At 36.7% G+C, this 26,140-nt stretch overlaps 3 protein-coding genes and 1 long non-coding RNA gene across 7 annotated transcripts; all 4 read right to left on the bottom strand.

Annotated features, from left to right (window-relative positions):
• Positions 1-473: 473 nt before the first annotated feature.
• LOC147763715 (uncharacterized) lies at positions 474-1,502 on the bottom strand. The gene is made up of 2 exons (XM_087006884.1): positions 1,034-1,502; positions 474-838 (listed from the first exon to the last, which is right to left on the bottom strand). The coding sequence occupies exons 1-2, from the start codon at positions 1,432-1,434 to the stop codon at positions 772-774; spliced, it is 468 nt and encodes a 155-aa protein (XP_086863010.1). The 5' UTR covers positions 1,435-1,502; the 3' UTR covers positions 474-771.
• A 2,183-nt stretch (positions 1,503-3,685) lies between these two features.
• Positions 3,686-6,771, bottom strand: LOC106181655 (uncharacterized). Its single transcript, XR_001240234.2, has 2 exons — positions 4,251-6,771; positions 3,686-4,010 (listed from the first exon to the last, which is right to left on the bottom strand). It is a non-coding gene; the product is annotated as an uncharacterized LOC106181655 (long non-coding RNA).
• Positions 6,772-6,919: 148 nt separating this feature from the next.
• Positions 6,920-9,816, bottom strand: LOC106181637 (uncharacterized). Of its 2 annotated transcripts, none has more exons than XM_013566087.2 (2): positions 9,495-9,816; positions 6,920-8,596 (listed from the first exon to the last, which is right to left on the bottom strand). In XM_013566087.2, exons 1-2 carry the CDS (start codon positions 9,685-9,687, stop codon positions 8,271-8,273), a joined length of 519 nt encoding a protein of 172 aa, XP_013421541.1. In that variant the 5' UTR covers positions 9,688-9,816; the 3' UTR covers positions 6,920-8,270. The 2 variants fall into 2 exon arrangements, with proteins under 2 accessions (XP_013421541.1, XP_013421542.2); XM_013566088.2 differs by lacking the exon at positions 9,495-9,816 and adding an exon at positions 9,026-9,452.
• Positions 9,817-11,122: 1,306 nt separating this feature from the next.
• Positions 11,123-20,122, bottom strand: LOC106163587 (arrestin domain-containing protein 3-like). Of its 3 annotated transcripts, none has more exons than XM_013541224.2 (8): positions 19,938-20,122; positions 19,025-19,157; positions 18,340-18,480; positions 17,623-17,834; positions 17,181-17,363; positions 16,301-16,510; positions 15,544-15,760; positions 11,123-14,990 (listed from the first exon to the last, which is right to left on the bottom strand). In XM_013541224.2, exons 2-8 carry the CDS (start codon positions 19,140-19,142, stop codon positions 14,755-14,757), a joined length of 1,317 nt encoding a protein of 438 aa, XP_013396678.1. In that variant the 5' UTR covers positions 19,143-19,157; positions 19,938-20,122; the 3' UTR covers positions 11,123-14,754. The 3 variants fall into 3 exon arrangements, with proteins under 3 accessions (XP_013396678.1, XP_013396679.1, XP_086861649.1); XM_013541225.2 differs by lacking the exon at positions 19,938-20,122 and adding an exon at positions 19,477-19,592; XM_087005523.1 differs by lacking the exon at positions 19,938-20,122 and adding an exon at positions 19,512-19,533.
• Between the last annotated feature and the right edge of the window lie 6,018 nt (positions 20,123-26,140).

Raw genomic sequence — 26,140 nt, 5'->3', positions numbered from 1 at the left:
GGATTTTGAAGTGTCACCAGCGAAACGAAACAAACGAGGTCTGACTTCCAGTGCTATTGTCGTAAATTTAAAGAAAACTAGAAAAGCACTCCGAGAGCGCAGACCTCCGCCAAGGCAGCAATTTTTGATTATTATTGATTATTGATTGATTATTGATCCGGATAACCACCAAAAACTAATCATCTCTTCCTTGGCCCATTTCTGACAGTTCCTGAAAATTTCATCAAAATCGGTCCATATCTTTTTGAGTTATGTTGATGACAGTCAGACAGACAAACAAACAGACAAACAGGGATGAAAACATAACCTCCTTGGCGGAGGTAATTAGCGAAAATACGTTCTCGAAGTGTTGCAACAGAGGCTTTGACAACACGTGACCTTAGTTATATTATTTGACTGAGCGCAGTTTTATTTTTTATAGAATACATTAACGTAACATCGTGTTTGGAAAAAACGATGGTCATAAAACTTGATTGCTCAATCCACACATTTATTGGCCGTGAGTAAGTTGTAAGTTTTATCTCTTAACATTTAAAGTATTCTAATGATAGCTTTGAACATGAAAATTGAAAAAAAGCAGATTATTCTATCAACACCAGTCAAAGGAATCAGTCAAAATACATGGTGTATTAACAGAAATGCATAGTTCAATATATTATATCATAAGTCCAGTGTATTCATACTATTGCCCTCTAAATAATTTTAAAAAGTGGTAAAGTTAGCACAGTGCCAGAACACAGATTCATCCGTGTCCATTTCTTCAGTTTCTCCCTATGACTCCTGCGGTGCAACATTGGAGGACTGTGCGGCCTGCCGTCCGTCTTCTATTGGCTCACGTCTATATGTCAAATAAAACATACAAAATAATTAACAATTTTTGTTTAAAAAATGCCGGCAAAACTTATAAGAAACATTTTTTTATGTCGACAAATTTAAGGACACTTATACTTTTGTATTCTTAATATGGCAGACTTAATGTAGTTTTAAATGCTTGTTAAATAAAAAAATCAAAACATGTTCAAGGAAACATTACATGGAGAGCCAGGAACATGCAGCAGCACCACAAGCAACAGTATTGTCAGAACGACAGCGACACAGTGGACCGACTGATGAACCCGTGAACCACAACTTGTTCTTGGAATATCGTGACGAACTGCAAAGATGGTACCGTGACGGCGAACAGTACACTCTTCCGCATGTCACGCAGATACAAAGTCGATTAGGCTCGCCAGCCGGGTAGAACCACTGTCCTGGAGAATACGTGTTCTGATTCCATGTACATTTCTCGCAACACTTTCCCTCGAAAAGTGTAGGGTACGTGTCTCCCTGACAGCAGTGGTAATCTCTACACCCGTCGTTGAAGGTAAAGCAGCCGTAGGTTACAGCAAGAAAACACAGTTCAATGAACAAAATGAAGGTTTTTGAACTCAACATGATAATGGCAGACTTTCTAGTAACTTGCAGCGTCTCTAGATTATGTGTTGCTACAACGTGACATCCCTAGTATATATATAATCTCCGACGGCAAAACTAGCCAATCACCTTGGGTGTTAAGATGCCGGTGGTATGTGCAAATATTTTGAACTCGCGACTGTGGTGAGCGTGCTTTTATTGTTGTAACTTGACTGTCATTCAAGGTCTTAATGCACTAAACTGTAGATATTGTTTACATTTTTGCATTCTAAAAATCTGCACACTTAATCCGAAAGGCGTGAACATTTACTACCCTATTTTCGTAATAATTTGTACGTATAGATGAATGTGACATTTAAGCGTTACTTAATGATGCAAAATATTATAAACTCTAATGCTGGACACTGACGTAGAAATTCCGACGTTACATCCTCATTCCAAGGACATCTTCAGGGAACTTTCATTACAGGTGGCACTGCACTGGTGGTGGTATTGCAGTTAACACGTGACAGTCGGCACGGAATCGCCGCCAGGGCTCGGTCCCACAAATAATGTAGCTGGAAACGCAGATCCCCGCTCCGGTTTAATCTAGGCTTTACAATCCTTTCGTGTATGGCCTCCTTGACACCTCTCCGGAACCAGTCCTCTTCCTTGTCCAACACTATCACATCCTTCAAGTCAAAGGAGTGACCTGATTTCTTAAATGTGTAAAATATAACTCAATTGAAAAATCAATCTGTCGCCCTGGTAGAGTGTACGGTACCCCAATGTGCACCATCTTTCCCTCTGCTTTGGTGTTTTTTATTGGTGTCTTTTTTTTAAATTGGGGGTGTGGCTCTGGCTTTAATGAAAGACCAATCAGGATATCCGCACTGAGACTGGGTTTCCATACCTAAATCGATCTAACAGGATCGATGCCTCTACGAGGGGTTCTCGCTAAATTGTCTGGCACACCTACTGATGTTGCTAAACGATAATTAATTCCCCCCTAGCAGCTTCAGTAGGCGTGACAGACATATAAGCCGCTTAAGTTTGATTGCAATTTAGCGAGAATCCCCTTGAAGATAGGTCGATTTACAGTTAGTACGATAGGGTCTGGTAATGATCCCTGAATGAGGGGGTGATTGGAGGTATAATGGAGGTACTGGACTGTGTGTGTGTACTCATACGGTATACTTTGGTCTCGAACTCGCGTCTCTCAAAAAGGGTAACAAGACAAGTCTAGAAAAGGTAAAGTGTCATTCTTGGCACTCCTCCTGTGTGAAAGGGATATTACTATCAAGCTCGTTGATAAACTTGAAAAAGTCCTTTTGATTCCGTGCCGACTGTCACGTAATAACTGCAATAACACCAGCAATGTCACCTGTAGTGACAGTTCCTTGAAGATGTCCTTGGGATGAGGACAATACGCCGGAATCTCTAAGTCAGTGTCCAGTATTAGAGTTCATAATTTTACCTGTAAACATCACAACTGAATGAATCAGAATTTACATTAAATATGAAGCAAAATATGTTATTCAAATTTTAAATTTTTCGATAGCATGATGGTCAGTAGGGCTTTACACCAAAGAACTGCCGATAGCGCCAGAACCAAATATTTCCCCCCAATTTAAGACAAATTGTACAAACGACCTTTTTGCGTTCTGTTCTTCCAAAGAAAAAAGTCTAACTAAGGTGTGTTTGTCGTTCAGAAAGACGATCCTGTTCCAAGTCACGGCTACAAAGTATTTATATTTTTGTTTGACTTGCTAATTGCAATCCATAAACATCAGGTTTTAACAAACAACATTAATCTTGGTTTTTAAGACATATTACGTCAATTGTGAAGAGATGTGAAATATGTGTTCTCCATAAACAGCAAATAAAATGCCCCTGAATGCATTTCCTATGTATTTCTTCCAGCTTTGCCTCTTGATTGGTCGGATTGATTGCATTCTACATGTACATCCTTATCGCCGTATCGATATAAAACAAGCAATGAATTATGTAAAACCCCAATCCTTGCTCCCCTGGTGCTCTTGTGCTCCCCTCACCCTCTACCCCTCCCCTTAAAAATTCTGGATCATTGGCAATAGTGTAAACTTTAAATCTTTTGTAGTCACTGAGCTTACAAAGGGCCTGGTAAGGGCATAATTGTCAGAGAAGTTAACAAATTTAACAACAAATTATACGACCAAGAAATGTTAGCCTGACCGCTCTTCTTTGATTGGCCACAGTTTAATAGTATTTTATAAGATACATCAACGTCATATCAAATGAAAGAAAAACTATATTATTTAATCCATGCTTTTATTGGCCGTGAGGAAGTTGTAAACTTCAAATTTACATAAAATTTTATATTAAAAACAGGAGGTTATTCTATCAACATTTACCCAGGTTATCATTCAGTCAAATCACTTTGTGTGAAGACAGTCATATATTTCATCATATTATAACCTAGTTCCAGTATACCTATACTATTCACTTCTAATTTCCAAGTTAAGGGGAAGTTCGTCATTAACAGCATGGTCAAGTTAGCATGGTCTAGAATAAGGATTCCTTAGTTTCACCATACGATCATGTCTGGTGTCTGCCGTCGATTTTCTGCTGGCGCAAGTCTAAATTACAAATATGAAATAAAAATTATTTAAGTATTACCGTTTGACAATACTTATCAGAGGCTTCCCCTCAAGGTCTTTCGTCACTTGTAGAACTCCCAAGGGTCCTTTTTATATATTTTATTACCAATTGCAATAAATTAAAAAGGCCATTTCTTTTAAACTCTAATTGCTAGACTTGATGTAGGTGTGTCTGCTCTACAGATAAAACTAACTCAAATTCTGCTCAAGAAACCATACCTTTAAGGCCAGGAGCATGCAGCACGGCCACAAACAACAGTATTGTCAGATCGACAGCGACACAGTGGACCGACTGATGAACCCGTGAACCACAACCTGTTCCGGAAATATCGTAACGGGCTGCATCGATGGCGCGTTGACGGTGAACAGTACACTCTTCCGCATCTCATGCAGACACAAAGTCGATTAGGCTCGCCAGCTGGGTAGAACCACTGTCCTGGGTAATACGTTCTCTGATTCCACGTGCATCTCTCACAGCATATTCCTGGCGGGATAAGGGTAGGGTACGTGTCTCCCACACAGCAACGGTAATTTCTACATCCGTCGCTGAAAAGATAGCACCCGTACGCAACGCCAAGAAAGCATAGCCCCGTTAACAAAGTTAAGGTTTTTGAAGGCAACATCTTAATCGTGGACTGGCGTTGACGTTCTTTGCAGCTGCTTGCACTTGTCTAGATTTTTTGTTGCAACACCCAATTTCCCGTAGTGTAAACACATATATATAGGTACTGCTGCTTAATTGTCAAAACTTACCATTCGTTTTGAATCTTAAGAAGCTACCGATTGCGTAATATTATGAAAATATTTCACGCGTGACTGTGGCGAACGTGCTCACAATCGTGTGTGCAATGTTTCTTTTCGCGTTCCTGCCAGGTCGTTACGGCACTTAATTGACGTGTTTTTGTAGATGGATATGTAGGTATAAATCGTTTAACCTTCAAAAACCTGTAATTTTCTCCCTAAGGCGTGTAAACTTTTTTTTCGAAAATTACGACCTTGTTCAGACATTACTAAGTAGAAATCTGATAGACGTTATTGAAGCAAAAAGTTCTGTTTGGGGAAGAAAAGTGAACTGCGGTTCAGCCAGAACGTAAAATCAAGCCTAGATGTGTTTATTTTTAAAAATGTGTTTCTGCCACAAGTCATGGCTACAAAGAATTAAAATGTCAGAGCATATCTTTTATCTGACTTTAATTTGAAATCCATAGACATAAGATTTTCTAATATATGTAAATTGAAGGGATCTAAAATATGTGCACTCCAGCAACAGCAAATTAAATACCTGTCAACTTATTTAAACACACACACACACACATAAAATCCGTTTACTTGCTCTTGCTTTGTTTCTTAATTGGTCGGATTGATAGCATTTTACACCTTAAGTACCTTTAATATTTAAAAAAGCAACACTTTATTTAAAAGGCCAATCGTGGATGGGGAAGGGGCGGTACAGTGGCACGTAAACCCCTGTAAATTTAAAAGTACCTCCCCCCCCCCCCATAAAAAAATTGTCTAACGCGCGTACACGCGTCTTAATCACATAGATATCCGGTAAAGCTTCCTTATATTTCCCCATTCACAGGAATGTACTCAGCTGGGAACGGTAGTCCGTTCCCCATTACTTTGTACGGCTGACATTCGTCCCATATACTAACCTAATACCCTTATTCCACACCGACCACGAATACCACGAAATGCCAGGAATTGATAAATCCCAGGGTACGTACCTTAATCGTGTTAAATTCTTAACTGATTCTTATTTCTTCTCAGTCAGTTCTTGCAATCTTTGAGGGTTCATGAAATCGGTAAAAAAAGTTTCAAGCTGTTCAAATTTTGGTCTTGAACTCCCGAATGCAAAAAATATCTTGGTCACTTCTTAACAAATCCGTCGTACATTCTCAGATATGTTAACCTTGTGCATTTTTAGCCTTTCCGATTCTGTAAAGCAGGGGCTTTTTGTTCATCTCTTAAGGGAACATTCCTCGAAATTTCAAGAACAGTCATGACTGCATTTATAATTGTGTCACAATCGTTGGAGCATTTGGCAAATACTTAGCTTTCACTTAACTCAATAAAAATATTCGTGATGTTGTCTTAAGTAATTCTTGCAAAGCTTCCATGTCTCTTGACAACATTCGTGCTGTTCAAACGGAGTCCCACGAATATTCTAAAGTCTATCTAAACAAATTCTTAACTGAATCCTACAGGGTCCACCCTGAGCTTCAGAGATAACTTAGTGTCATGTTATCTCTGAAGCTCAGTGTGACAGGGCCAAGATTTCTACTAGAAATGTGCAAAATTATACCATTCCTCACGATTCCTAAAATTTTTCATTTTTTCCGGTTCGTGTTGTTTGTAGTCGATGTGAAATAGGGGCATAACCTTTAGTAGGCTTAATCATATGGAACTCCGGACTTCATTGTAAGGACTACGATTCCTGCCACACCGGTGTCCGTCCCCATTACTTTGCACAGGTGGCATTCGTTCAGTGGTCAACCCTATAGCCTGTAATAATCATTTGAGACCCCGGACTTCCATACCCAGGACTAACATTCCTGTCACAACGGGAAGATCATCTTAGCAAGCAATACCAATGTGACGGACACAATAACAACATTGCGTTAGAGAAGACCAGCCATTTGCACTGGCACATCAACTACACTTAACAATATTACGAGCTCACATTTACTGTTCACAAAACACACTAAGAGACATATGTGCCAGTTTTACAAAAAAAAAAAAAAAAAAAAAAAAAAAAAAAAAAAAATTTAAAACATATAAGAGGTAGGGGTATTTCAAAGGCTTATTCTCATGTGAAGTCCCCTCTGCTACAACTCAGTCTAAGCTAAAACAAGGTTGCAAAATTTCATCAACTCAAACAAAATACAGTCAATTAAATGTAATTTTGCTTTTTATTAAGCATACACATAAACTGATACAAAAATACTCGTTGCATGTCTTTATCTTTGCAATGCAAACCAAATTATTGGAACTCCTACACTAATATAGTGTGGGTTAGCAATTGTAGAAATAGTATATGAAAAACTGCTTTAAATAGAAAAATCATTCCAGTTTATCCTCTGTCAGGAAAAATGTCAAAGTGTGAAATATACCTATTTTTTACTCCTGTATTGAAATCTTATATTATATATTTGGAAAAAGACACTCAAATAATGTTATGAATCTGAAGTGGACCAAGTCTATTCCTTGTTTCTAAACATAAAACAGATGCAAAAATCAAGTATAATTTTACAATGCAGTCTACATCATGTCAGACAATTTCCCCACACAGAATATAGTTAAGTATGGGATAAATAATTTCAAAAGAAGTTAAAACCAAACAAACCATGTGTCCACCAAGAACTGTCACAAGTGTTGTTACAGTATCAAATCCACTAAAATGAAATAATAAATTAAACAAAAATGAAATAAATCATTTAAGAGTGCACACCAAAGAGAATTTTATACATAGGATACACATGCACTTACTTAAACATATAAGATACAGTTCTTGACTAGCTCATCATTAAGTGTTTATTGGCAAACTTAATTCAACAATGTACCCAACAATTAAATGTTACAAGAGACTTTTCAGATGTATAGCGATTTCCTTCAAATCCTAGGTATATCACCTCCCCCCATCCACCCAGGTATACAACATATCATTAAGTTAACATTTTCAGCCCAATCACCTTTTCATCAAAACCAATGGCAATTTTCTTCATGAATAACAGCTTTTTTCAACCAATGAAAAGTAAATCCGCAAAAAATAGAAGCTATGACTATGACAAAAATTCAACAATATGGCATATTAATGTATTGGCAATAAATGATGCACCTGGCTCTGTATCAATCATTTGTCTGTCATAAAAACAATAATGTGCAAAAACAATTAGGTCCTAACAGATGTAATAACAGTGCCGTACTTCAACCAAAGATTTCACCTCTTGTGGTTCAAATTCGAAGACCGCAAAATGTTCTTTTCACACAAAGCAAAATCCACCTGAAGAAACAAATCCAATTTTGTTCCACTTTATCTCTATGACAGTCAGACATGTGATGTATGTCTAAAAACATTCTCTTTGCTCATGTTCCACCGGATTCTATTCCAAGTCTCTCTTATATCTTGTTCTATGTTTTTTTTGCACTATGTACATATTCACATATATTACAAGTTTGTTATGTACAATAATGCTTTTCAATATTTACATTTTCAACTGTTTTTTAACCACACTCTAGTCACTGGCTGTCTTCATCATCCGTCTCACTTGAAGGACGTTTTCGTTTAAGTGGCGATGACTGCTTGCGCTCATTTCTGTTGTGGAGCTTTGCCTCGTTGCCATTGTAATCTTTCTGCTTTTTCTCGTTATGTGGAGAAGTCACAAGAAGAAATGAAAGCATGTTGGCGTCTTCTTCTGTGTAGCCATGGTTACCACTATATAGAATGAGTGCAGCTTGAATGGAGAGAACGCGATCGTGGTTTTTCTCCCCAGCAAACTGGTCCCAGTAGACTGTGTGCTCCCATAAATGCTTGGTAAAACATACCTTGCTCTTATACAGCTTACCTGGAAAATAAAAATATGAATGCACATCTTTTACATATGACTGATTTTAATCAGTAAAGCAATGTGGAAAAGAGCTGTCAACAGAAATTTCTGAATGGTTTTGCCCCCCCCCCCCCCCCCCCCATTTTGAGCTTATGGCTACGCACTGGAATAAAAACAGAAGGACATGACACTGAAAAGTTTTAATGTCTTGGCATGGTTTGTAGTCCTGATCAGAACTATTTCATGACATTTTCCTAGTTTGGGGCCCTGAGGTTATGAACGCATCTTTAAATATATAACCTAATGACTTTATATCTCTAAATCAATTCCTGGATATGTCAAAGTAAGTTGGGTAAGCCTCATCACTATTTCGGTGCTTTAAGCGCTAATCAATTTTATAGAAAAAGATTTAAATTGTTTCTCCGTGAGTTATTGTCTATTACTTACTGGTCTTCAATGTAGGGCCTACTGCCATTTTCACCGAACAATATAACCATAAGGCTTCCAACTTAAATTGAATACAAGCGGCAGATGTTTCCATGACCTACTTCCTATTTATAGCAGCATATGTTTTGTATGGAACACGCTCATGAATATTCATCGACCTCGTGGTTTTCCCACAGAGTCAGAAAAAATATTCTAATTAAATACCTAATGATGTAATTTAAGCCAGAAAATATGGCCTATATTATTGATTCACTACCCTAGCACTGTGTGATCTGGGTTAAGTGGTTTGATTTTATCCCGTCTGCGAGATAATCTGATTTGATCAGTGCACAAACAAAGCAAGTTAAAGTCCGAAACACATGGCCATCGTCTAAATTGCAATTACGGTTCTTTGACTAATTAACCCACAACCAATTTCACGTATATGACAATATGAAAGTAAAATAAGTGTAAAATTATCCAAACTCACCACAAACACTGCAGTTTATTCCACCTTCATAATCGTTGTAATTTTTCAGCACCCGGATAACACCTTGAAGCTCTAAGGATTTCTGACCCATGCTAAAAGCCTCTGTATTTCCCCTTTGCGAGTCGTGTCGCAGCCTTTTGGGTCGGGAGCCCATATCTGGGTACATCCGACTTTCAAACTGCATCGCTGCCATTGTGCTAGTCGACGAAAAACGACGAGAATCTGAAAAAAATCAGAGACCTGTCAGTTTTTCTTTCTCTTTGTGGTCTCAAGCCGGTATAGTACACAAAGATTGCAGTGTGTGAAGGCCAGGCGTTAAGAGCCAATCAGATTGCCGGATTGCTTTAAAGGGCTTTGGCTTATGTCAATAAACTGATCACATGACCTAAAAGGCGCGAACAGTTACTCTACAGGGCGCATGCGTTTTCCCGCGTTAAGTCATTTTCGCGGGAAACAACATCCTGTGTCAATGACGGAATTTATTTTGACATAACGAAAGCGGACTTATCGGCTCTCTCTTATTCATCGTAGTTAGCCACTGAAGGGAGCAATTACAGGATTATTGGTATCTCCTGGCTATTCAGTTTGGAATTACTGATACTAAATGCACTGGTTTTTCATTGATAAATACAGTCGTTTATAAACCTTTCTGCCTGAATTCATACTCATAGCCGTTTGCTTCCATCATCATATGGAACCGCATTAATTTATATTCCCAGGTATTTATACCAAGCTTTTCATTTGAACTATTATCCCCTCGGTAGGCCTTCTGTACTGGAGCCAAGTTTAGTGTCAACATGAAATCAGCTTTGCAGGTTTTGTACTGCTCGTACTGGTACATATGTTTTCCGAGTTTTCGTAATTTTGACTGGATTTTTAAAGATTTGAATGATTGTGTGTTAGAACTATGATTCAGCTAGTCAAAATTCTAATTTCAAGAGTGGACCATTGGCGTGTTTTTTTTTTCCAGAAATTGAAAGGGGGGGGGGGTCAAGACCCCCTGACACCCCCCTAAATATGCCACTGCAATGCCCCGGAAAGGTTTTTTTTTCCTTTGGTTCTTTATTGAAATTTAATTTGATTACAAAACTGCCCAGCTAATCTGTTTGTGTCACAAGAGGAGAAATTTTCTGGTCCCAAAATTTATGCCCGAGGTGTGCAGCCTACTGTAAATAAGGAATTTTCTTTTGAAACCTTGGCCAAAAATGTTCTGCTAATCATAGGAAAGATAGTTAATATGTGGTGTAATGTAATTATTTTTCTTTCTTTTTGGCAAGTTTTTTTTTTCTCAGGAGGCCTAGGGACAACATGTATTGCATGCAATTTCTTTGCATTTAATCCATTTCATGGCTTAAATATGTCCTATTCACATATGCTACATCTCTGATCCGGGTACGTCTCGATATTCCAAGGTTCATTTGTCTAAAAAAATTGTAACATTTTCATCAGTTTTTAAATAAAAGCGTTTGTTGGCCAGAAGGTTCTGTAGTAAATTTCTGGACTATTGAACCTTCAGACTATTCTCATGCACCCTCTCTCAGATGAGATCAGTAATTAAGTCACGTTACTAATCAGTATTTATACATGTAAGTGATCCATGCAGTGAAGAAAATTGTGACAAATGCATGTTCATTTGACAAAAGTTTTTATTTTCTTTTTCAAAGTAAATAAAATAATAAACGAATAAGTAAAATAAAACATGACATTACAGCAGCACCATTTTCTTACACTTTACAGTCTGAAGTCCAAAAAAACATTTTACATATACACACTACACATTCACTACACATACGTTATGCTGAGACAAACACTCACACATAACAGCATTGCTGTAAGCAGCTCAGACAAATTTCTTACCACATTTATATAACTCACTGAGGTGATTTCAGTCAACACCAATTACTTCTATCCACATTTTTTCAAATTACAAATAACTGGGCATAAGATCAGTGTTCTAAAAAGATTTTGGGCTTCCAGCATTGCAAAGTTGCGGAAAAAATCTGGTGTCAGATCATGAATCCATTATACCAGTATGCATGTATAAAATTGAAAAACATCAAGATCTATAAACAATAAGTGTTTGCATATATGCACTGTACCTGTAATACACAAATGATGAAGTAGGTGTATGACACCTCCATTTCTATCCCCACTTCTAAAGAATCTTGAAAAACTATGAACACAAAGACAAATTTTGCAGCACTACTGCATATGCCTTAGAATGATTCTTACCTATTATTTGGAGTGAATGAAGTCGAATCTGCCATTCTGTTTTGGAAAAAAAAATTCCTTCAGTTTGTTTTCCACTGGAAATTTAGTGTTTTAAACATGAGCTAATTCAAGTCTATACATAATTCTGCACATAAGCCCACAAAAGCTGCCAATAATATTTGTAAAATTTTATCATTTCACACAAAATACAAATAGCATGTGTTACACACATACATGGAAACACTGATCTCATCTTGTTAAATTTCAAAGGGCTATTTCTTTGTGTAAATCCTGGAGAAAATGCTTTCACTCCAACATGAAGACTCTCTTAGATAAATGTTACATAATGAAAGTTGATTCAAATATCACATCAATACATATTAGTATATATATGAGTTGATAATATTACAGATGCGTAACCCAGATGTGATAGACAATGCCATACCATGACATGCAACTGATCTTGCAGCATTAAAAGATGCACATCTGGGAGGCCAGTCAATGAATACACACAAATGTATCTGAATGACAAAATCTGGATTGAAAAAAATCAAAGGTTTGGAACCTTTGCGATTCCTCTGTTACATAACCTCCCACCCCAGCAGAAACTTTAATTTAAGTTGAATCTGATGGGAACAGGGATGATGTTTGTACACTCACTTGTGGATGCCTGCTGATTGTCAAAATATATTTATCACACCTGTCTTACTTATTTGAAAAATATGTGTGAGTCCATAGGCCTGAGCAGACATTTACAAAAATTCAATTTGATAAAATGTCAGTATGTAGTTAGCATTTACAAAGTGAACTTCAAAAATCCACACACAATCAGGCAAGCAAGTGCATTTATCAGTGTTCTTGTCAACTATCTACAGGTACATGTATATCGATGCAGCATTCTTATGTAGCAATTCCTTTTGTAAATAGGACTAGATCAAGGTTTATTGAAAAAATTGAACTATAGTTAAAAAAGCTGTGCACATTTAAATTCTTTCATCACATCCAAAAATATCAACAAATCTGGCAAAGACATCAAAATAATATGCATCATGTATAAATTACATATGGTACAGGAAACATGAATAAATAAACAAATGCAGATTTGTCCAACTGATGCTGCACATCCTTGCTGCAACCCAAGTCAACAGATATCCTAGTCAAAAGACTATATGAGCACATTCAGAACAGCGAACACAGAGATCTGCAGATCAAATATGGCCAAACCACTTGAATGCTTGTTGCATAATCACCGTGGGAAATCTATTTAGTGGATTAAGCAGCAAGCTGTTAAAATTTGTCACCATATTTGATCTGCAGATCTGTTAGTCCGCTCTTCTGAATGTGCTCTATGGCAGTTTTTTTCTGCAACACCAAACCACTCTATTACAATTCCCAAACCTAAAATGGAATGAAGCAACATTTAAAAAGCCTGAGATACCATTTGATTTTCACATCAAGGGAATACGTTTTTCATTCACAACAACCAACTGATCCTTTTTTCCTTCTTTTTTTTTGCATTATAGATTACTCATATATATATATATATATATATATATATATATATATATATATATATATATATATATATATAATAATAATAATACTATACAGTACAAACACTCTACTGCTCCATATTCCTGCTACAACTATTTATAAGGCATACAATGTGTATTACACCTTTATACTGCAATAAATAAGTAAGCAAATATCCATAGCTGCTGAGGTATATACTACCCAAAACTGCAAGAAAATTTTTAATGTTAAAGCAATAATAACTCTTCGTTTCGGCCAAAAAATGAATTTTCCTGGAGTAAACAACAATTTTCCCATACTTTCCAATGGTTAATGAATCCATTTTTACATTCAAAGTTGGTCCCTGGTTTTTTTCTAAAAAGTTTGGTTTTTTGTTAAAATCTCTTAAGAGATTTTAACATAGTATAGCCATCAATGGAGGTCACGTGGTCTAAAGACAAGCTCAGATATCAGAATAATAGCTATAACTGCTTTTTTGTGGTAAAACAGAATATACTATATTTCTATGAGTTATTCACAAGGTTTTTATTGTGAAATATAGATCTCATACGAAGAGTTATTACCCCTTTAAATCAATCTATGAAGCTGCTTTTGATTTCTAAAAAAATCTACTTTTACTGTTACCAGATGCTCAAATTAAAAACTAAGAACCTGCAAACAGATTCGCAGATAATTATTTATATTTTGTCAACACTTCTGGAAATGGTATAGTTTGATGATTAAAGTAAAAGCAATGAAATTGAAGATAAATTTTTTTGGCATATAACAGTCTAACAGGTCTTATATGCCTTAAATACGCATATTAAGCTGATAGAGCTCTTCAAATATACTATTTACTGGTTCACATTAATTTTGTTAAAGTGCCATTATATGTATGACTTCTAAGTTATTAAAGTAACTCAGTGATCATTTTCAGTCAATATAGGGATACACTTCACTATGTACTTATTAGTGCACTTAGTTAATGTAGTACATATCATATGATATGGAGTTAACATGTGTCTAACAACTGCCTTATTAATGTATTCAAGTATAAAATTTTATGATACATGCACTACACATGCTTAAGGGTTTTTTATAATAACAGTATTAGATTTTTACACTTAATTTACTATTTGATCCCAAGACGTCCCTGCCAGACTAGCTAGTTATTGTTGCCATGACAGTTTTAAAATGAGGCAAAAGTATAAATATGGTAGAATACCATAAGCCAATTATCATCAACCTACAAGTATACAATATTCAGGTACAATTGTACTGCCTATATGATGATAAAAACTAAACTTCAGAATAAACATACTATCCTTCAGCTACAATGCAGTTGCCATATCATCATTACACATGATCGAATATTATTATGGCTAAATTCAGATGCTGATTACTGTTATATGCAACTGACAGACACATAACTTTCATTTGGTGTTTGGTCTCACATGATAATAACATTGAGAAAATTCCATATCAATGATTCAATCTTGTCCGTCTGCTTCAATACTGATTTTTTCCTCAAACCTGCTCAGATGCAATTATCATCAGGTGGCGGTGGTGCAGAGGGGGCTTCAGGTGGCGCAGAGGGTGGCGCAGGGGGTGGTTCATAAGGTTGTGCAGAGGTAGATGCGCCGTTATTATACACACTACGGAAAGTGGGGTACACTGGGGCAAACTCAAACTGCCCAGTGGTGTGGTCAGTGTCTTGGTCATCTTTTATATGGACACGGCCAAACACGCACTCTTCGTAAGATGGTGGAGGAGCTGTAATCAAATAAATTAACTAGATAAATATCAAGTTAGTTTATTGTAATAAATACAGCATTGCTGCATTGATAAGGTGCAACATATTACAGAAAAAATTCAATACACTATAATACAACTGAGGATAAAATAAGATAGTATGCTGTTTAAGAAATTGTTTATCTTATTACATGCCTTCATGAGTTTGGAAACACTCTTCTACTTGACTCCCATTTTAAAAAGCTTGCATGACTTTAGTTGTAAGCATTATCATTTATGTAAAGAAAGTTGGGGATGCTCTTTTTTATATATGTCTTTTAAAATTACCCTGGATCATACACTGAAGACTAAATATCTATCATCTTCATCAAAACAATAAGAATGGTAAAAATGTCACTGAAATGTGCATTTTCTCAAACCGCAGCACAAAATGTATCCCAATCTATTTATTCCAGGATACAAAAAAAAAAAAAAAAAAAAAAAAAAATAAATAAAAAAAATAAATAAATAAATAAATAAATAAATAAACAAAAAAATGCAACAGAAATTATGTTTATTTTTGTAGTATACTCACCTTCATCATACCCTGAGAATGGCGGAGCACTTGCTATGGCCCCTGGCTGTGTTGTAATGGGAGGAGCACTTGGAACTGGCTGTGGAGCATTGAGAGCCAGGGTGTAGCTAGGAGGCAATGTTGATGCTGGTGGTGGGGGAGCACGGAATGGAACAGTTCCAACCACAATCTCTGACCCAATTTTGATGTCAGTGCCATACGGCACATCAACCCTTACCTGTGAATAAAAACAATGTACACTAAATACTTTTTATTGTACCAATCAACACTTTGCCACAAGTAATATTGTGAAGGGTGTATACCAGCTATACAAGAAAAATATAATAAAACTATAATGATAAAAATTTGAAACTTTATCAAACCAGCATATTGAAAGCAACATATTTTAACAACATGCAATCAAAACCAGAATGCTATCACTAATAATTTATAAGTACTCTCTCATCTTTTGACATAAAATAACAGGCAATTGTCTGAAACAAATGGTTTAAGTGACATTTAAAAAGTCTAAAAAGTTTTGCAAGCATTTAAGAGAATTTGAGTAAATCTCCCTCTTTTTTTTTTTTTTTTTTGGGGGGGGGGGGGAGGGGAGGGAGGCAAATAAGTAAATTTAAGAAAATCTTTTCATACAAGTAAAACATCAGAACATAAACACCCCATCCACCATACATGTCAAATAGCACTGGTAACTGTTAACATTCACTTTTCTGAATACCTAGCCAATTTGAAAAAAAAATAATAATAAAAAAAAACTTACACAGATCCGATATGTGATGTTGATGATATTGCAGCCCTGGAGTCTCGATGGAGGCACAGATGGAATTCTCATGCAGACACCATCCCATACCTGTACATTCTGTTCGGGGATCAGTCCTTTTGTATGTGATGCCACGACTTGCTTCACCTCCTTTTCTTTAAACCTCCCAGAGGAAAACATGGAATCTGACTTACCATAGAATGTCACATGCTGAAAAGATGAGCATTATTAGAACTTACATATAATTAGTCATTACTTAATTTGACAACAAACAGGTAAATTACATTTATTAGAACGATATGGAGAATCTTTCTACAATTAATTTAGGGACATTCTGGCATTTTTCTGTTTCAGTAAAATAACTCATTCTTCATACATTCAGTAAGTATCAGTTAAATCTAATCAGACATTTCTGTCTTTTTTTTAAACACATCTTTAATAAATAAATTACACATGCATATACAGTTGTAGTATTTGGCAAAAAAAGATATATATGCTAGCATAAGATAAGTATAATTGTTTATATTATAAGTTTTTAATTAATTCAGTTTTAAAATAATCACAATTGATCACCGACTTTCTTTCTTTCAGTCATGATCAGTACAGGGAGTACCTACAAATCTCCCAAAGGAAGGAGTGACCCACACAAGCTGGCCACACTCTCACCTACCACAGACCCGTAGCCAGGGGGTGTTCAGGGGGTTCGAAAGAACTGCCCCTTTTGCTGGGTAAAGGTCCACTCTGGGTAAAATTTGATCTAGGTACATTAAGTTTTTATGGGAAAAGGTCCACTTTTTCAGAAAAAGAACCCCCCTTTTGAAATTGCTGGCTTTGGGCCTGTACCATAACCACTGACATTCACCTTGGACATCTCACTTACCTGGGTCAGCGTAGCCTCAACTCTTTGTACACTTGAATTACTATTGTTTCTCACTTCGCCCCAGATTCTGATCTCTTCTCCAGGTGCATAACCCTGCCTTTCAACTTTCATGCTCGCTGATACATTTCCCGAAGCACAACACAAACAGCTCACTTCTGATGACTGACTACCCTGAATGGGATTCTGAAATGATATTACATGCATTAAAAAATTATGCCCCTGCTTGAAATTTGTGAAAGCATTTTAATAAGTCTGTCATATGATGTTGATGCCAATAATATGCCAGGTTCTGGGAAAGTTCTGGCCCCTATCTGTCTGTCTGATGATTGATTTGTTATATATGGTTGAGTTAATGTCGATGGGAATGAGCCTAAGTCACGTGGAACACAAAACATCTTCCAATGTCCAGTTACAATGTCAGTATATGTCTCCCAATACGTACCATCAAGGCAGGTTCATTATTTAAATCCAGAGTGTTGATCACTGTAAATGCATGCTTGGACTCGTGGTTGTATTTCCACGGTCTATCCATGAAGGCTTTACAAAAATACCGCACATAGCCATGCTCTCCCTCGAAAGAAGATGGCAGATTGGCTCTCATCTGGAAGTGAAAGGGGTACTCATGGCGCCCTCCTGGGTGGGTAACTGCCTGGGCTGTGCAGAAAAACAAACAGATCATATTGACTAACATCTTGGAGATAATTTTCACTTTCTTTGGGACAAATTACTTAAGAAAGAGTTATATTTTTCTCCTGTCACAAGAGCATCAACAAGCTGAATGACCATAGGTATTTTAATGATGGTAGACCTGACATATATAATTTGCTCCAAAGTAAGTGATTATTACCACTAAACCATTACTATATAGAAATCCTAGGAACTACGGATTATCTTATAGAAATAAAAAATAAATCATGATATCCTGGGGTAGCGCTAGCAATTTTTTTCACTTAGGCAAATCACCACATTTTTGTCAATTTGTTATCAAAATGGTTATAATTTGGCTAAAACATGTAAAATCAATCCCCCTTTCTTTAGCCAATTTAAGTCAGTTTTAGCATTTGGCTAAATTGGTGAGCGTTAGTGCTACCCCAGATATCAAACATTGAGATAAATGGGAAACCATATCATAAATGGCACTTTGTTCCACAATATTTACCTTGGTTGTTTCCATAGAGTAAGACTATCTGGTCAAAGTATACCTCTTCTGCTCTGTAGTGGACAGTCCGCCTGTTGTTTCCAGAACCTTTGGTCACTCTCCAGTGGACCTTGCCTTTGCCTTGCAAATGGAGTTTTATTGCTGGAACAAAATTTTACAGTATAATTTGGTGTTTTACATGTAGGGCAATGATCAATACACTGTAAATAATGGATATTACTATCCGCTTTTAATATTGTAAGTAAATATAATAACAAGTTAAAAATAAATTCAAAATATCATATGGAATACCAGGCCTGTAGCCAGCAATTTCAAAAGGGGGGTTCTTTTTCTGAAAAAGTGGACCTTTTCCCATAAAAACGTCATGTACCTAGATCAAATTTTACTCAGAGTGGACCTTTTCCCAGCAAAAGGGGTGGTTCTTTCGAACCCCCCGAACAGCCCCCTGGCTACGGGCCTGAATACTGAAATTATAATTTCATCAATGATACAACCTTTTCTTTCTAGCAACATGTGACTGACTGATGGGATTAAATTCAAAATGTAGTGGACCTCCTAGTCATTCAAATGTGAGAATGTGTTAAAACCATTTACTTAATGTTATAAAACGGTAACACCACGTTAGTAAGGGCACAAATTTCCCACAGAGTATACAACTTTATAATATACAGTATACAGTACTTACCATTGAGTTTTGTAGGTTCCCTTAACTGTAGCACCACTTGACCACTGACTACTTGTCCAGCCAGGAACACCTTGCTGGGATTACTGAAGTTGATCTGAAACAACTGGACCTTCACCATTTTCAACTCTTAGAACTGCAAAGAAATTGATCAGAATTTTAAAACTATTTTATAATTAATTACACAAATGTTTTCACTGATTCAATTTCACAAAATTACAGTATTATTCACACTCAGGAGGCATATGACCATGCAATACCTTATTCTGTAGAACAACAACTTAAATTACAATTGCGAAATTTCGAAATGCTCAAAACTGTAGCTCTTAATCAACATGCATGTAGGCATATACATGTAGTAAGTACTGTCAAAATTAGTCATACATGTACAGGTATTTTGCAATTTAAGAAAGTCCAATTTACTAGTATATCAAAACTGTAAGTATATGTGACACCTGTACAAGTTCCTAAAGTATCAATATTACAGTACAAATATATATTCTCCATCACATGTGACATCCCAATTACTGAGGCTGATATAAAGGACTGCTGACAAATACATGTAAAACAGGAAAATATCATACACCGTGTACATGATGACTCAAAACAGTTTTTCGGGTATAGCAAGGTGACTCAATACTATTCAGTATTCGTGATAATGAAATGTGGTACATAATAAAACTGAGTGATGAGTACACACGCAGCACATGTGCATATACGTACTTAAATTACTTCATGTACCTGTATTGTATAAAATTAAATGCTTCAACATTACACTGTATGACTTAGCTTCCAAATTTATTTTAGTGAAGGCTTAGGAAAGGATCCGTCACATATTGCATTCAAATATCAGTTGTTTATTGAAAATTAAAAACTTAAAACTAAAACAAAGCTTTCAATTGCACAGAAAACTCACCCCTCATCTAAGTCTTTGTGTTTATTACTACTGGTAGTCGTGTTAAAAACAATTAGAACCCAACAGGAAAATGTACATTATCTGATTGGTTCCACCCCATCTCCTGAATGAAATTATATACATATACTCAAAGTATGCAAATAAAATGAATCATGGGGCTGGTCATAAAGGTTCAAAAACAAGCACAAAAATGCTAGAAAATAAATAAGTGGTGAAGTAATTACAGTACGTGCTTGACTTGATGTAATTTTAAACGAATTTGAATGGAACTATTCTTAAAACGCAGTAACTTCCGGGTTCCCTTGCACAACATTGACCGTTTTCAGTACTTATGATGGTATGCGGATTTCATCACCTAACTGATATAAATCATACTATTGCAGAGACTGCAGGGTCCTCCGCCGAGGGGCATGTTTTTGTGTAGGAGATGTAGAAGGAGGAGGGGGGGGGGGGAGGGGGGGTGCAGAGACCCCAATCATATTTGTTAAGACATCACAGTGAGATTCATATTTTTTTTTTATTTACATGTACATGTATTTTAGCTCTATAACGTTTAATGTTAGTTGTGCTGTTATTTATTGTACCTTGCATGTGAAGGTGTTTGTCAATAAAGAATCCGAATCTGTACGGGATACAATGGGGGCGTCTCGATAGCCCGAAGGTTCATTGGTCCGATAAGTGGTAACATTTTTATGGATTTTTTTATCAAGGGTTCATTGGTCCGAAGGTTCTACATGTATAGTGAACATTCGGACCAATGAACCTTCGGACTATTGAACCTTCGGACTATCGCTACGGCCCCGCTACAATAACATGTGCCATCTGATTTCAGGGGCCCACCAAAATGCTACACAAAATCACGTTATGCGCTTTCAACATTTTTGTAGACAAGTAGCGTATCCTGTGGCCAGAGAAGATCGAACAATGACACCATTCGTAATTAAGCCTCGTTCCCAGTGTGTGTATGGGGGGAGGGGGGGGGGGATAAGTGCACACACACACACAATGACACAAACCCCCAAGCCATCAATGTTCTGGTATGAACCTTGAAAATGCGTTTCCTGTAAAGTTTTGTTTTTTTTTCTTTAATACAGAGCCTCACAACAAAGTTGGCTTGTTTCTACTGTGGGTTAACTTGATTAATCTTAAATGACCGGAAATTCCCATAGAAATATACTTGCACCCTTCCATAATTGATACGTAGGCCTACCAGTGAAACCCTCAGTGTTGCCCTCAATCTCCATCCATGCCGGTGTCGATGGAAGCCACCGTTTTATTACGTCCCTAATAGTCTATACGTCCCCACATGCACCGTACCGATCCTCTCACGCACTGATAGCCTTACATGTACATGTGCTGTACCCCGCACCACATTTACACTTCTTTACATCCCGCATCTTTAGGCCTACTACTGTAGTAGGCCCACGTTCCCACACCGTTACTCCCCGGCACCGTAATCCCTCCCCTTCACGCACACACACACACCGTTACTCACCCTCTCCATGCGTCGTCCCTGCAGGGGTACAGTCATTAAATTTCGGCTCCATTGGGACGACACATGGGGAGGCGTGTGAGAGGCGGAGAGACTATTAAAAGATTAGGCGGTTTTTCTTTCATGTACGTCCGCCATATTTAATCCCCAGGATTTGTTAAGCCTGGCTCAACTCGTTGTGAATGCAATCTTACAAATCCGAGGATCAAATATGGCCGGCCAACTTGAATGCTTGCTGCGTAATCCCCGCGGGGAATCTATTCAGTGTCTAATTGGGAATTCAGCGGCAAGCTTTTTTTTTTTTTTTTTTTAGCTTTTTCGTACTTAGTTGTTTCTGGTGATACGTTTTTTATTTTCTTGTATCATGTTCCAAATATGTTGTATTGATTCATTCATGGCAAATAAAAGCTGACATAATGACGTCTTAGAAATAATTTAAACTGTAACTCAGGGGGGTTTGCGTCATGGCTAAAGCGTAACGTATGTTCCCAGAAAAATCGTCCGAAAAAAAGATTATTCTTGCCCAAGCACTTGGTGCATTAGGTAACAGGGGTTTTGTTAACGACTGAAGCATATAGCGTTTTCCTGTGTAAGTAGACATTTCTGAAATAATTTTGCACCACAAATAAGAATAGTTCATTTTATGCTTCTTTTGTTGTCAGCATGCCGATTTTATCCTTTTAAATATTCAGTGACAAACTACAATCGCACAAAAATAATTAATCGCTCTATACAGAAAATTGCGATTTTTTTTTTACAAAATTATAAGTTTAGAAAAAAAATAAAGAAAAGCAGTCTTGATAGAATTTTCAAACTGAGTAATACACTTCCGCAGCTGAAAGTTTTCAATTTGTGACGGTAACGTCTGTTCTTCCTTGGGGTTGGATGAAGTATTTTTTATTCTCCATGGTTCCAGGACAGATAAACTAATACTTTGAAACGAACTTCTTCATGTAGTACACAGTGTGAGAAAATGGAATGAGTTTTTCATTGCATGTAATTGTGCCAGAGTAAAGATTTGAGTGTTAGATGAGTCACTATGAAGGTGATTTCCTCATGCACTTTTATAAAAATAATATCTCAATGTATGTTTATATTTGAGTGCGTGGTTTGGTTGCCATACGTGACAGAATTATGTTTATACCTCACTTGTATATAGTCTTCTGAAAATTTCAATAAAATTGAATAACTTTTAAAATTACTTTTTTCAGTTGGAACCGAACGGTGGTTTCTCTCTCTCTCTTTGGTCTGAGAACTGTGGTTTTCTGAAGTAGAAGGGAACAGAGGTTGCTCGTTTCTCACTCTCCTCCCGGCACCGCTGCTTGTTAATTGCTGAATGTTAATTGCTCTTTGATATAATTACTGATGTAGGTTATTGTCTAAACAGTTAAAATAATAAGAGATGGCGTTTTTGAATAATTTTTATAAGCATTTTCGATACAAAATTGCTGTGTTTAACAGATTTGAAAACGTCCGTAGGTTGTAAAATTAGAAAAAAGACAAAATTTAAAATTCGATATGCGTTTGTTGTAGCTGAAATATAGCTTATTTATAGATTATATGTTATAGCTTAAAATTATTGTACCACCAGCGTTAGCGCTGGCGGTACACATGGTTTCGGTCCCGTCCGGATCGTTCCGCCGGCTCCGCCGGCTCCGCCGGCTCCGTTGGCTCCGCCGGCTCCGCCGGACGGCTACCGTTACCGCTTCTCCTCCTAGACGGTAAGGGCCCCCGTACCCATCTCATGGATTTAGGTCACCTATAATCTCAACTCGTTCCACGTAAAATTTGGGCTTTGTCGGTATTGGGGTCTGGGTGTGGCACTCATTGCAATGCACCCTTGTCTAAAAATGGCAAAATTAAATGCTAATTATCTACCCTACGGAAGGAGTTATGGGAAAAATTTCTATAGACGGCTTTCCAAAAGTCATATGTGTAGATTTCAAATATACCCTTGGATTTGACCTTTGACCTTTACTTCAAGGTCAAATGGGCCAAAATTTAAAAAAAAATGAAATTTTTTACGAAAAAAATTTTTTTTGCCCTGTTATTCAGACACCACACAGACTTAACCAATAATATTATTGGAAGGTGTTACCCTTCAGGTCATCTTTCATCTCCATGAATTTGGGGTCAATCGGTGCATTTTCACGGGAGTAACGGCCATAAGATACCGAAACTGAAAACTGTCTCTAATTCGGGAACCGTTAATGCTAGAGACCCATTCTTTTTTGCATTTTGTAGAGCATGTAAAGCCCAACACTGGAAGTGGTCTCGGTTTTTTTGTATTCCATACGGTTTTAGAGTTACGCTGTATCAAAAAGTACATATTGGTGGTAAAAGCAAAATGTGCAGTACGGTAATGGATAATAAATTTTGAACTCTGGAAAAATAAAACATAAGGCTTGGCAAAGCAGACAACTTGTGTTCAAAAATGACATTATTTCATCAAATTTGAACTTCTGAAACTTCAGAGCACCTCCTATTTCAAGAATTTTGACCAAAATGACATTTTCCTTATTTTAATTAATTTTTTCTGTACGAAATTTAAGGCACATTATGGTAACTCCAAAATTATAACATTTAGTCCCTTATATCTCCAAAACTGGCAGAGATAGGTCCATAGTTACTATTGAAGTTGAATAGGAAGTCATATACTGGCAATCTTACTATGACCTTGAAAGTGACCTTTGACCTACTTTTCACCATGAACTGAACTTTGCAAATTTTTCTTCCCTTTTATCTCCAAAACTGGCAGAGATAGGTCCATAGTTACTATTGAAGTTGAATAGGAAGTCATATACTGGCAATCTTACTATGACCTTGAAAGTGACCTTTGACCTACTTTTCACCATGAACTGAACTTTGCAAATTTTTCTTCCCTTTTATCTCCAAAACTGGCAGAGATAGGTCCATAGTTACTATTGAACTTGAATAGGAAGTCATATACTGGCAATCTAAATGTGACCTTAAAATTGACCTTTGACCTACTTTTCACCATAAACTGAACTTTGCAAAATTTGCTTCCCTTTTATCTCCAAAACTGGCAGAGATAGGTCCATAGTTACTATTGAACTTGAATAGGAAGTCATATACTGGCAATCTAAATGTGACCTTAAAATTGACCTTTGACCTACTTTACACCATGAACTGAATTTTGCAAATTTTGCTTTCCTTTCATCTCCAAAACTGACTGAGATAGGTCCGTAGTTACTATTGAACTTGAATAGGAAGTCATATACTGGCAATCTAAATGTGACCTTAAAATTGACCTTTGACCTACTTTACACCATGAACTGAATTTTGCAAATTTTGCTTTCCTTTTATCTCCAAAACTGGCTGAGATAGGTCCGTAGTTACTATTGAACTTGAAAAGGAAGTCATATACTGGCAATCTAAATGTGACCTCAAAATTGACCTTTGACCTACTTTTCACCATAAACTGAACTTTGCAAATTTTGCTTCCCTTTTATCTCCAAAACTGGCAGAGATAGGTCCATAGTTACTATTGAACTTGAATAGGAAGTCATATACTGGCAATCTAAATGTGACCTTGAAATTGACCTTTGACCTACTTTTCACCATGAACTGAATTTTGCAAATTTTGCTTCCCTTTTATCTCCAAAACTGGCTGAGATAGGTCCATAGTTACTATTGAACTTGAATAGGAAGTCATATACTGGCAATCTAAATGTGACCTTAAAATTGACCTTTGACCTACTTTACACCATGAACTGAATTTTGCAAATTTTGCTTTCCTTTTATCTCCAAAACTGGCTGAGATAGGTCCGTAGTTACTATTGAACTTGAATAGGAAGTCATATACTGGCAATCTAAATGTGACCTCAAAATTGACCTTTGACCTACTTTTCACCATAAACTGAACTTTGCAAATTTTGCTTCCCTTTTATCTCCAAAACTGGCAGAGATAGGTCCATAGTTACTATTGAACTTGAAAAGGAAGTCATATACTGGCAATCTAAATGTGACCTTAAAATTGACCTTTGACCTACTTTACACCATAAACTGAATTTTGCAAATTTTGCTTTCCTTTTATCTCCAAAACTGGCTGAGATAGGTCCATAGTTACTATTGAACTTGAATAGAAAGTCATATACTGGCAATCTAAATGTGACCTTGAAATTGACCTTTGACCTACTTTTTATCATGAACTGAACTCTGCTAATTTCTTTCTCTTTTAACTTCAAACTTGACAGAGATAGGTCCATAGTTACTATTGAACTTGAATAGGAAGTCATATACTGGCAATCTAAATGTGACCTTAAAATTGACCTTTGACCTACTTTACACCATGAACTGAATTTTGCAAATTTTGCTTCCCTTTTATCTCCAAAACTGGCAGAGATAGGTCCATAGTTACTATTGAACTTGAATAGGAAGTCATATACTGGCAATCTATATGTGACCTCAAAATTGACCTTTGACCTACTTTTCACCATAAACTGAACTTTGCAAATTTTGCTTCCCTTTTATCTCCAAAACTGGCAGAGATAGGTCCATAGTTACTATTGAACTTGAATAGGAAGTCATATACTGGCAATCTAAATGTGACCTTGAAATTGACCTTTGACCTACTTTTCACCATGAACTGAATTTTGCAAATTTTGCTTCCCTTTTATCTCCAAAACTGGCTGAGATGGGTCCATAGTTACTATTGAACTTGAATAGGAAGTCATATACTGGCAATCTA

Source organism: Lingula anatina, chromosome 2 (genome assembly GCF_051362555.1).
Source record: "Lingula anatina isolate TDL-2025a chromosome 2, LinAna3.0, whole genome shotgun sequence".
NCBI lineage: Eukaryota > Metazoa > Brachiopoda > Lingulata > Lingulida > Lingulidae > Lingula > Lingula anatina.
This window is presented reverse-complemented; position numbering and strand designations above follow the sequence as displayed.